This window comes from Peromyscus californicus, unplaced genomic scaffold (assembly GCF_007827085.1).
Source record: "Peromyscus californicus insignis strain IS unplaced genomic scaffold, ASM782708v3 Scaffold_2__1_contigs__length_46816999, whole genome shotgun sequence".
Classification (NCBI taxonomy): domain Eukaryota; kingdom Metazoa; phylum Chordata; class Mammalia; order Rodentia; family Cricetidae; genus Peromyscus; species Peromyscus californicus.
This window is the reverse complement of record NW_026294540.1, coordinates 36599618-36612691: the sequence shown is the minus strand read 5'-3', so window position 1 is coordinate 36612691 and position 13074 is coordinate 36599618. Positions and strand designations below refer to the sequence as shown.

At 49.6% G+C, this 13074-nt stretch overlaps 1 protein-coding gene across 3 annotated transcripts in view; it reads right to left on the bottom strand.

Annotated features, from left to right (window-relative positions):
• The window catches only part of Daglb (diacylglycerol lipase beta), a 39353-nt gene that overhangs the window by 11330 nt on the left and 14949 nt on the right, over positions 1–13074 (bottom strand). For 2 of the 3 annotated variants that reach the window (XM_052754373.1, XM_052754374.1), the window contains 5 exons: positions 11162–11284; positions 8746–8873; positions 5546–5672; positions 4497–4580; positions 1864–1941 (listed from right to left, as the gene is read on the bottom strand). In XM_052754373.1, the coding sequence (XP_052610333.1) occupies positions 1864–1941; positions 4497–4580; positions 5546–5672; positions 8746–8873; positions 11162–11284 (540 nt within the window). The remainder of the gene's footprint in view (positions 1–1863; positions 1942–4496; positions 4581–5545; positions 5673–8745; positions 8874–11161; positions 11285–13074) is intronic. The other variant, XM_052754375.1, reaches the window with a different exon arrangement.

Genomic DNA, 13074 nt, shown 5'->3' with positions numbered 1-13074 from the left:
TGGACTCACACTTGCCACAGCAGACAGGTGCAGGTGTGAGGACACCATAGGGTGTTGGTCCTTGCCTCTGACTGTGAAACAGGGCTTCTTGCTGTTTGCCTGTCTACACTGGGCTAGCTGGCCCTACAGCTTCTGCAGATTCTCCTGTCTCCATTTTCCCACGGCTGAGAGTACAGGTGCCCACTTGCTGTTTAAACTGGGCTGGCCAGCCAGCACACCCCAGAATCCGCCTGCTTCTACCCACCCAGTGCTGATAGTACAGATGCGCCCTGCCATGCCCAGCTTTTGTACATGAGTGCCAGAGATCCAAATTTAGATCCTCACGCTTGCCTGGCAAGCACTTCCCCCGCTGAGCCATTTCCCTGGCCCCATTCAACTAAACTGATTTAAATGCTCAATCTAGGTTTAGGGAGACTATCTCAAAAAATAAAGTGGAAAGCAATTGGAAAAGACAAACAAAATCTACCTCTCACCTTCATGTGCGCATGTACACATGTGATCGTGCACACACATAGGAACACACACAAAGATAAATACTAGAAGAAGCAAGCTCACAGGGGAGAGGGTAGAATAGAGGCTATGAGAGCTGGGACTAGGGCCGTTAGTGTTTAATGAGCCCAGGGCCAACATCAGGGTTCATCAAAACTTAGGCTATAGATAGAAAAGATGGGCACACAACACTGTACAAACACATGATGGACCTGAATTGAACCACCACAAATGGTTAAAATGATAAATGTTACACATCCATCCATCATCCACCTATCCACTCACCACCCATCTATCCATCTATCCATCCTTTATCAACCATGCATCTAACTTCCCAATCACCCATCTATTCATCTATCCATCCATTTATCAGTCACCCATCCATCCGTCATCCATGCATCTATCTTCCCATCCGTCATGGTTTTTGGTTTGTTGAGAGGAAGTCTCACTACATAGCTCACAATGGCCTGGACCTTGTTGTATAGCCAAATCCAGCCTGAAATTCATGATCCTCCTACCTAAGACTCTCCACGTCTGGAGTTATTATACTTACTTTACGATGTTTAAAAACCATTTCACACACACCCCCCATTTGAGGTGGGGTTTTCCTCTCCCCAGGAGGAACTCTGCCCCACTCACCCCCACAGAACAGGAAGAGAGAAACAGAGAACTAGGCCCTGGCCACATCCACAGAGAACTTGTGGGAAGTGAGCTGTCCAGCCGGTGCCGCCCACAAGGCCAGAGCTCTTGCTCTGCTGCTCTGTGCTGGACTGAGCATTTTCCCACTAAGATATCAAACTTTAATTAGAGGGGAAAGTGGCTGGGGATATAGCTCAGTTAGTGGAATGTTTGTGTAGCATGCCTCAAGCCCTAGATTTGATCCCTAACCTGTCATCTCAGTATTCAGATGGTGGAGGCAAGAGGATCAGAAAGTTCAAGGTTATCCTTAGCTACAAAATGAGTTATAGGCCAGCCTAGTCTACAGAGTGAGTTCCAGGATAGTCAAGGCTACACAGAGAAAACCTGTCTCAAAAAACAACAACAACAACAACAACAACAAAAAACCAAAAAACAAAACAAAACAAAAAAAAAGAGGAGCCGGGCGGTGGTGGCACATGCCTTTAATCCCAGCACTTGGAAGGCAGAGGCAGGCAGATCGCTGTGAGTTCGAAGCCAGCCTGGTCCACAGAGTGAGAGATCCAGGGCAGACACCAAAACTACACAGAGAAACCTTGTTTTGAAAAACAAATAAACAAACAAACAATGAGGGAAGGAAAGACAGCCCAGTTCAAGTGTTTGATCTGACAGTCCATCCTGTGCCTTCTGCCACAGTACCCCATCTCTTTGAGATGTTCCCTCTCCATACAAACATACCTTGTGGGCCACACAGTCCTGAAGCTCAATATCCAGCTCGAGGTTCTCACTCTCTGCAGACAGGTCAGTCAGGACATCCTGTGAATGTGGAGAGGGCAACGTCAGCCTGTGGAGCTGCACAGCGGAAGGCCGCATGTGTTGGGACTGAGGGCCAGGACATTCTATGCAATGGCAGGCGGTGCGGTCGGAACGCTGAGAGAGATGTGTCCAGCCTCCTCGGGGAACACAGCTGAAGTGGGAAGCCAGCTGGGTGCCAGGCGGGAATGGCCGTGATGGAAGGGACATCTAGAAACACCTCTGTCTTGCGCACTGCAATCTAAGGACCTCCCCAGCCCAGAGCACGAACTGGGGTTTGAACAAAGCCCTGTTTCTGTCCTCTGGAACCCACATTCAATGGCTCACTAAACAATGATGCTGATAGGAGGGTTGGGATGAGTGGCTGGGCTGAACCTGAAGGAAAGCGGGATAACCATCCTCTCAGGGGACAAGCACCTCCCTGGGCTCCATGCAATTTTGGTTTCTGTTTGAAACAGGGTCTCACAGTGTAGCCCGGGCTAGCTTTGAATTCCTCTTGCCTCCATCTCCCGTCCTGGGACTGCAGGCATGTACCACCATGCCCGGCTTACTCCTACATGATAAAAAGACCCTCAGGAGATTTCCTGAGGACACCTGGCATGCTTAGTGCTGTGACAGACTGGGACTAGGAAACGGTGGCCAGGCAAGTCACAGAGCATCCACCAGGCTGACAGGGAACAAGCACGCTGAGGAAAGCCGTGTGCACTGGAGGTTTCTAGAGAAGGAGGGGGAAAGCTGAGGCTGTGCACAGCATAAAGGGCAGACCGGAGCAGGTGGCATTGAGTGCAGCTTGTATTCCGGCACTTGGGGACACTTGGGAGCAACACAGGAAAGAAACGGATTGACCCGGATGGTGAGAAGAGCAGACAGGGACTGCGATGACGGGAAACCTCTCTTTCAGTGCAGGGAACAAACCGGTCAGAACACGGGCTGGGAAAGGAGGATACAGCCAGACAGCCTGAGGCTGTGAGATCTGAGGTGATTGGCTGAGCAAGGAGTGATGGATACTACTAAGGACTGAACTCAGGCCTTCTGCCTGGCATGTTAAGCGCTCTACCTTGAGTCATACCCACAGCTTCTGAAAGGGAGATGCTAGGCAGATGCTCCCCTGCTGCATTATATGCCCAGGAATCTTAAACTAGCTCTCACTATGGAGCCTTGGCTGGCCCGGAACTCACTGTGTAGACCAGGCTGGCTTCTAACTCTCAGAGACCTGCCTATCTCTGTCTCCCAAGGGCTAGAATTAAAAGTTGTGACACTACCATGTCCACCCCACAGCCCACTTTATTATTTTTTTTTATGTGTATGGGTATTTGCTTACATATATGTCAGTGTATCACATGCATGCCTGATATCCAAAGACCAGAAAAGGGTGCCGGATCCCCTGGAAATAGAGTCACAGATGGTTGTGAGCTGCTATGTAGGTGCTGGGAATAGATCCTCTGAAAGAGCAGCCAGTGTTCTTGAGCTGAGCCCTTGATAAAGGGTCTAAGTTGCTCAGGCTGGCCCTAAACTTGTTTCAGCCTTCGAAGTAGCTGGACTAGAGGCCTGTCCTGCATGCTCAGCAGTAACACTGGCCCTTCCCAGACACACAAGGAAGAACCGGGAAGTGAGAGCGAGGGGTGGCAGAGAAGAAACCAGAAAGCAGATGTTAAAAGAGGGAAGAGAGCTGGACAAGAAGTGGAGGCGGGAGAGACCTGGAGGTGGACAAGGGGCTCACTGTACCCCGAGAAGCACATGGTGACTGGAGGAAGGGAGGGCTTGAAGAGAATCCCCAGAAGAACTTGACAGTATGTGACTGTTTTTTTTTTTTAATTTTTGTGTGTATGTGTACATGTGCACATTTGTGTGTATGAATGCAGGTGCATGTGTGCCATGGCCCAGGTATGGCGGTTGGATCAGAGAACCCCTCAGATGTCAGCCTTCACCTCCACCTTGTTTGAGGCAGGGTCTCTTGTTGGCTGAGGGAGACTGAGGGAGACGCCAAGCTATCTGGCCCTTGGGATTCCAAAGATTCTCCTGTTTTCATCTCCCATTTTGCTGTAGGAGAGCTGGGATCACAGATGCGCTACTGCCCCTGGCTTTTATGTGGGTTCTAGGGATTGTATGCAGGTCCCCACCCTTCCCCTCAAAGCACTTTATCACTGAGCCATCTCCCAAACCTCCGAAGAGGTGGGAACACAGGAGTGTACCACCATACATGGCTTAGTGTGTCTTCTGACGAAAGACTGATCTTACCATCCCATCTGGTTCTGGGTACAGAAATCAGAGGGCGGGCTACCTGGGCATGGGGCACATCTGGGCACATCTAAGGAGGGTCAGCAGGAGGTGACCCGAGTAGGTATCCCTTGTGCCTGTCTTGGAATGTGTTGGCACCTCTGATGCCAACAGCTGGTAGTTAACAGCCCACGATTGCTTCCTGGCTTCAAGGCTTTCTCGGCTGCCTCACACAGTGGCTTCCTCTGTTCCTAACAAAGCTTTCCTCTGAGCCCCCCGTGTCCCACTCTCTGCTCCGACTCAATGCCCAGACCTTAATCTGTCACACACAGCAGCATTACCTGGAGAGACATGGTCCCTCTCACGGCAACCACAACGGCCTCCTTCCTGTGATCCAGAACCACTATGAAGGGCAGCTCATATACCTGGGAGAGAAGAAACCAGCACAAAGCCTGACTCACGGGGACACAGAGCATCTCCCTCTGTCCCCCTGCCTCAGCCTCCCAAGTGCTGGGATTATAGACACACACCACCACACATGGCAACTTCAGGACATTTTTTTGTTTTCCTTAAATTACATTTATCCATTTATTCTATGTGAAGAGGGTGTGTGTGTGTGTGTGTGTGTGTGTGTGTGTGTGTGTGTCCACGAGTCACAGCACGTGTGAAGAAATTAGAAGACAACTTGAGAGAGCTCAGTCTCCTTCTCTTGTACGGGTCCCAGGGATTGAACTTGGATCCTCAGTCTTGGAGGCAGACACCTTTACCCACTGAGCCATCTCACCAGCCCGACGACAGAAATCTTAAAAGTTCTGCCAAGAAATTCTGTGGGCCACGGAGTCTGAAAACAGTTGCACCCCACCAAAACAGCAGTTTGGTTTTGGAGTAGAGGAGAGGCTGGAGAGCTACGGAGCAACACTAACCACAGATTTGAAGCTGGTAGGGGTGTGTGTGTGTGTGTGTGTGCGTGTGTGTGTGCGTGCTCATCGAGGGTGACTGCTATGAAGAATAATCCATTCCAGGCCTTGTGGTGCAGACTGGCATTCCCAGTTGTTTAAGAAGCTGCGGCTGAGACAGAAGGAAAACAAATTCAAGGGGCACAGGCTAAGTTCCAGGCCAGCCTGGCAACTTAGTGAGAGCATCTCAAAATAAAAAGTAAAAAGACGGATGGGGATTAGCAAGATGGTTCAGTGATTGAGACATTCACTGATGAGCCTGATGACCCGAGTTCAATACCCAGGACCCATATGCACACGTGCATGCATGTACACACACACACACACACACACACACACACACACACACACACACACACACACACGCCCTCCTACCACTCGATCTCAAAGGACTCTAGGACCCACATCTAGACACACCCTGTTTGAGACAATACCTTGTCGTGAAAGCTGATGTGAATGAAGTCCCTGTACTGCAGCCCGGTCGTCTTCAGGATGGAGGCAAAGTGGCAGTGGTGCTGGTCCCCTTCGACTGCATCATATTCTATCTCTGTGCTTCTGCAACTGAAGGGAAGACAGAGAGGTGACGGGCAGTCTGAGCCCCTCACCAGTGCACAGTGACCCCCACTTCAGGATTGAACTAGAAAGTTCAGGAGGGGAGGGACGACCACTTCTAAGCCATTCTAACGAACGTTTCTCTTGAGTAGCAGGGGATGGAATCCATGGTCTTGCAGTGGGGCAAACACTTTCAGTGAGCTACATTCTTGACTTTCATTCACTCACTCACTCATTCATTCGTGTGTGTGTGTGTGTGTGTGTGTGTGTGTGTGTGTGTGTGTGTGTGTGTGTATACGCATCCATGGAGGCCTGAGGACATGGGATTTCCTACTCTGTCATTCTGCATTAATTCCTTAGAGACAGGGTGTCTCACTGAACTGGAGCAAGGCTGGAAGCCAGCAAGCCCCAGGGATCCTCCTGTCTCTCCCTCAACCCCACCACAGGGGACACAGGCAGAGTCTGAACAAGCTTTTCTATGTGGAGGCCGGGGCTTTGAACTCAAGGCCTCATGCTTGAATGGCGAGCACTTTACTCACGGACCTTGTATAAGACACAAGGATACCAAAGTCCTTGGCATCCTTGGCACTGGGGACTGAGTGTGAGAACTAACTGCCCTGTGGCTGGGCCTGAGAGCTCCGGAGAGTGACAAGTGACAGAAGTATGATATGGGAAACGGCAAGCAAAATTTCTGTGGCTGGGGCCAGGGAAAGGGGTTAGCAGGTCAAGGCACCTGCTGGCAAGCCTCATGACCGGAGTTTGATCCCTGGGATGGGATCTACATGACAGAAGGAGAGAATAAACTCCTGAAAGCTCTGACATCCATGGACACACACATGCACACAAAACAAACAAACAAAGCGTAATTAAATGGTTTTTTCTTGGAACTGTTGAACTGTCCATCATCAGGAAGTCCCGAAGGCTTCAGCACCCCAAGGGGGACAGACACACCTAGCACTTAGATCTTGTTTGTAATTAGCATTGCAAGGCGAAGGGCAGAACCCCTCCAGGGCAAGCACAGGACGCAGTTTCAATTCCTTTCATCAGGAACCTTCCATCAAAGCCAAGACGGCTCAGTGGGTGAAGGTGCTTATGGAGTGATTTCACCTGAGTTCTATCCCAGAACCCACGGGGAGGGAGGGAACCAACTCCTGAATGCTGTCTTCTGACCTCCACATGTATCCACACATGTCTCCGGCACATGTTAATGATAAATGAAACTTGAAAATTTTCCATCAGAAATGCAGGAAGAGGCCGTATGTGGTGGCACACATTTGTAATCCTAGCACTTGGAGGTGGAGGCAGGAGGATCAGGAGTTCAAGGTTATCCTTGGCTACGTGAAATTCCATCTCAAAACCACCAGAAAAAAACAAAAACAAAAACCCTCAAACAAGTAACTAGGGAAGTGCTCAGAGTGACAGGGACCCATCAAAAGGACACAGGAACCAGCCTGTGCAGTCAGGTTGGGGCATGTGACTACCAGATACTAATTATAGAAACGACAGCAACGAACCACGGCTGTGAATGAAGCAAGAAGCAGGAGTGGGAACCGAGAGCAAGGAGCAGGCAATCAAAGTTCGCTGTACGGCAGAAGAAACAGTGATTTGCGAAAAACAGCCAAGTTCCCACCCACTCCAGTCATGACTGACTTACAAAAGAACAAAGGGATGCTAAGTCTGGACCTGGTGGCTGAGGACTCAGCTTAATTCGAGGATTCCATCTTAGCATGTGCAAGGCCCTGGGTTCTAGCAGCAAGAAAAAAGAAAAGCAGGGCTGATGAGGCGGTTTAGTGGGTAAAGAGTGCTTGCTGTGCAAGCAAGAGGACCAGAGTTCAAATCCACAGAGTCCATGCAGCATGCCAGGTGTGGCTGTGAAAGTGCCTGTAACCCAGCACCATGAGGTGATGGGGTGGAGACAGGGGGATGGCTCCAGGTTCAGGGAGAGACCCTATCCTAAGAGAATAAAGTGGAGAGAAGCAGAGCAGGTCACCGATATCCTCCTCTGGTCTCCGAACCCACACACAGGCATGTGCACACACATCATACACATCTGGACATGCACCACTGTCATATATTACACATATACACATTATTGGGATGAGAAGAACTCAAATACAAGTTACCAGCTAGTTAATAATCAATGACAATAGTCTTGATTTTTATGATTTTACTGCAAATGAATGTCCTGGGGAAATTCAGCCCAGTTGTTAACAGATAGAGAAGCATGAGACGTTGGCTTGGCCGGAAAGGTACTTGCCGCCAAGCCTGATGTTCTGAGTTTGATTCCCAGGACCCACACAGAGTGTGATAATATATTTCTCTTAAAATCCCTCTTGCCTTCAGAGAGTGAACATTTTCCAGACCTTGCAATCAAGTTAATAAAATGCCCTGAAAAGCTGGGCATGGTGGTGCATGCCTTTAATCCCATCACTCAACCTGCTGTCCGACTGTACTCTGCCTGCCCTTAAGAGAACTAACCTTAATATGCCTTGTATTTCCCATGTAATCAGCTTCTACAACCTAAGCTGAATGCACAGTTCCACTCTTAAACTATTTACTCTTCCATGCTGACCCAGAATAATGGAGGTATATGTGTGCTGTGGTAATCATCGGCTGAGGCAGCCACCAGGTTGAGAGTGACCTTAAATGATGACTATCCCATAAATGTTGGAAGCGACATGTAGATATAGGTTGATAACATCTATATGTGGTTCTGAGTGCTGTTCTGGGTCAGCTGGTGTCGGTGAAATTTTTTTAAAAATTGCAAGTGCCAGGTGTGGCAACCCATGCCTTTAATCCCAGCACTTGGGAGGCAGAGGCAGTCATCTTGGTGAGCTTGAGGCCAGCATGGTCTACATAAAAAGCTTCCTTCAGGCCAGCCAGGGGCAACATAGACCTTGTCTTAAAAAAAAAAAAATAGAGATAAAGCATGAAGTCTGAGGACACAGGACGTGGTGAGTCATGGCTCTAGGCAGATTCTACATAAAGGACTTAGGACTTCTTCTTTCTATTCTTGAATGTCGATTTTTTTTTTTCTTTTAGAGAAAAAACTTCATGAAAGCATGGCACTAGGCCGACCTACCAGCCGCCACCGATCCTGCACAGCCCGGTGAACGGGTTTCTGTAGATGTAGAGGGGCCAGCCATAGGCGGCGGCTGCGAACGGCATGTAGTGGTGGCAGTTTTCCACTTCTGCATCCAAGTCGGCCTCCTGGGGGAGAGATGGGAGACAGCCATGGAAAGGACGAACACAGAGATCTGTGTGTGTGCACTCAGGGTGGGCACAGCGTCCCACAGCACGAGCCTCACTCAGGTCTGTCGTCGGTCCCTGCCTCCTACCTTGTTGGAAAAACCATGTTTGCTGGATCCCCCCAGCTAGCTGGTTCTCCAGCCTCTCAGAGTCTCCTGTCTCCATCCTGCTGTAGGAACCCTGGGATTACAGAAGCGCTCCCTACCGAGTCCTGTTTTACGTGAATTCTGGGAATCTGAACTCGGTCGGCCCACTGGGCCACCCACCCCCACACTAAGACCTTAACCCTGAACTCTGACCTCTAACCCTTCCTGCTCTTTTCCTCCTTGACTCTCAAAAAGACTCCTTTTCTCTCCATGTGTATCTGTGGGGCACCTGCGCGCATGTGTGTTCACAAGGGTGTGGGCACTTGTGTGTGCCTCCGTGTGCATGTGGAGGCCCAAGGTTCACATCAAGAATCTTCTTCACTCTCCCACCTTATTCACCCAGGCAGGGTCTTTGACTCAAACCCAGAGGTCATTGACTTGAGTAGCCTCCCTAGCCAGCTTGCTCAAGGATACTCACCCCTATTTTCACCTTCCAACACTAGAATTACAGATGAGCGCCATCACACCCACCCAGCATTGACATGGGTTCTGGGGACCCAAACTCCAGCCCGCACACCTGTGTGGTAAGTGCCTGACAGCTGAGCTGTCTCTCCAGCCTCTTATAGGGGAAAAATTGTTCTTTGTTTTGTTTTGAAGACAGGGTCTCTCTGTGTACCCCTGGCTGTCCTGTCCTGGAACTTGCTATATAGACTAGGCTAGCCTAGAACTCAGAGAGATCCACCTGCCTCTGCCTCCTGAGTGCCAGGATCAAAGGCATGTGCCACCACATCTAGCACTTTTGTTTCTTGAGACAAGGTCTCGGTATGTATCTCTGGCTGACCTGGACCTCTCAGATCCACCTGCTTCTAAAAAGCTGGTTTTTAAATAGCCCCCGGTGGACTCCACCGGAAATGTGGTGAGGGAGGAAGGCAGGGATCCCTGGTGAGTCTTCTGGCTCCTGTGGGAGCTTCCTGCCTGGAGTCCTTCATGGCTTTCCACCCAGAAACATGGGTATCGTCAACATCTGGAGGAGGCGCGTCACTGGGGGAGGGCTTTGAGGTTTCAAAAGACACGAGTCTCCCAGTAGCTCTCTCCTTGCCTTATGGCTGTGCCTCAAGATGTGACTACCACTCCAGTAACAAGCTTGCCTGCCTGCTGCTGACAGTCATGAGCTCTAGACCTCTACAAGTGTAAGCCCCAAATAAATGCTTTCTTTCATAAGTTGCCTTGGTCCTAATATATTATCACAGCAACAGAAAAGTAAGACATGAATTCCTGCCTGGAGGAATCCCAGCAGCATGGGTGCAGTCGCTGCCTGGATGCCATGGCAGAGGCAGAGGGGACACACACAGTCTATGGCTTCTCTGTGTTATTTTTATTTTTGTTGTTGTTTGTTTGTTTTCAAGGGTCTGGGGACACAGCTCAGTGGTGTAAATCTGCCTAGTATGTACAAGACTCTGAGTTCCGCACCCAGCAACACAAGAAGGGCAGGAGGAAGACAGAGAAGGAGGGAGGAGGGGGGAGGGGAAGGGGAAGGGAAAAAGGGGAAGGAAAGAAGAGTGAGTTAGCTTTGTCCGTTCTACTGTATAATCCGGGGTGGCCTGGAACTCACAATCCTACTGCCTCTGCCCCCTATTGCTCAAACAGCAGGTATGCACTGCCAGGCCTGGCATGACTTCCTCTTTGGAAACCATAAAGACCCATGGCAGGAAAAATTTCACCAAGCAAAGCTTGAACTGTTTCTGTTTCCTAGACCTAGAGAAGAAAACACACTCTGGAAGGAATTCTTCCGGACATAGAACCAAATACTGAATTTCCTACAGTGTAACCTAGACAATAACACGGAAGTGGGCTTCCTGTACCTGGAATCTAGCTGAGAAAGTTGGGTTTCGGTTCAAAGGCTACTGGAACTGTTCTTGGCTACTTCTCTATTCTCTCTACTCCTGTCTGTTTGTCTGTCTCTCATTCCTCCCCCTTTCCCTCTCCTTCTCTTTTCTTACACAGGGTCTATGTCTAGCCTGGGACTCACTCTATAGCCCAGGATAGTCTCCTACTCACAAACCTCCTGCTTCATCCTCCTGAGAGTTCCACGCCCAGCTTTAGCTGCATGACTCTGAAGACCTACACGGAAGCATGAACATCAGAGGTGTTTTCTGTCATTACCTGAGACTGCCCTGGAAAGTGGGTGACGACCTCCCGAGGCTCCAGGCTGTTGTTGATATTGTCCTGTTGCTGGTGAAGAAGGGTGAAGCCTGCTGCAATATCACTGGGTACCAGGTCTGTGTCCTGGATGGGAAAGCACAATGGCCTGCCGTAAAACCCATCAGACTGCCCAGAAACCCCTTAGCATTCAGTTGAATAGAGTTCACAGGCAGATATGCGAGTACACAGGTACATTACATAGAAAAAGGTATTTATTAATTTTTGTTTATCTGAGACAGTCTCTTGCAGCATGGGATGGCCTCCAGCTCACTAAGTAGTTAAAGATGACCTGGAATTCCAGATCCTCCTGCCTCCACTTCCCAAGTATAAGCATGTGCCACCACACCCAGCTTGTTTTGAGGCAGGGTCTCTCTTATACTTGCTGAACTGTGTACTCCAGGCTCGCTAGTCTATGGGCTTCCATCTTACCACAGGAGTGCTGGGATTAAAGGTGTGCACCAGAGCTGGAGAGATGGCTCAGAGGTTAAGAGTACCGACTGCTCTTCCAGAGGTCCTGAGTTCAATTCCCAGCAACCACATGGTGGCTCACAACCATCTGTAATGAGATCTGGTGCCCTCTTCTGTGTACATAATAAATAAATAAACATCTTTAAAAAAAAAAAAAATTAAGGCCGGGCGGTGGTGGCGCACGCCTTTAATCCCAGCACTCGGGAGGCAGAGGCAGGCGGATCTCTGTGAATTCGAGGCCAGCCTGGTCTACAGAGCGAGATCCAGGAAAGGCGCAAAGCTACACAGAGAAACCCTGTCTCGAAAAACCAAAAAAAAAAAAAATAAATAAAAAAAAAAATAAAGGTGTGCACCACCACGCCTGGCATTCTCATTTCTTAAGCTGATGTGAAGTTTGCATTGATACACACTCTGTGGCAGATTCACGAGGTTGAGCATATGATTACTGGGTACATTGTGCCAAGAAAAAAAAAATCAGAAAGCAGTAAAACACTAGTGAGACTTCTCACGTGGACAAACAGTGAAGTCAGAAACCCTCTACCAGCTGGGCCTGGCGGCACATGCTCAGAACTGCAGGACCCAGACAGCTAAGGCACGAGGATGGCAAGTTCAGGACTAGCCTGAGCTATACAATGAGTCCTTGTGTCAAAAAGAAAGGAAGCAAAGGATGGAGGAAGGGAGGGAGGGAGGGCGGGCAGGCGGGCAGATCAGCAGGCCACAAGATGAACGCCTCAGTGGGTAAAGGCACTTGCTGTCAAGCCTGATGACCTGAGTCTGATCCCCGGAACACACAGAGGAGAAGGAGAAAACCAACTCCTGCGAGTTGTCCTCTGGCCTCCACATATGTCATACATGTACCCACATACACAAATAAGTGTAATTAAAAATGAAAGAAACTAAACTTCCCCATCATCAGCAGACACTTGTAGCCCACAGGAAGGACCACTGGGCCTCTGACGGACAAAGAGATGTCTGTGATCCACCTCCAGTCCTGCATAAAACCTGTCTTGGAGCCAGGCGGCAGAGGTGGTGGTGGTGGTGGTGGTGGTGGTGGTGGTGGTGGTGGTGGTGGTGGTGGAGGCGGCAGCGTTGCACGCCTTTAATCCTGGCACTGGGGAGACAGAGGCAGGTGGATCTCCAAGTTCGAGGCCAGGCAGGTCTACAGCCAGGGCTACACAGAGAAACCCTGTCTCGAAACAACATCAATAACAAAAAACCTGTCTTGGCAGAGCACACCTGGGATCTATCAGGAGACAGAGGCAGAAGGACCAGGAATTCAAGGTCATCTTCAGCTATATAATGAATTCAAGGTCAGTCTCAGCTACAGGAGACTGGTAGTGACTAGGCACCTTCTCTTCTCCTAGATATCTTGAGACTGGGTTGAAGCACTCCTGTAAAATTCAGGA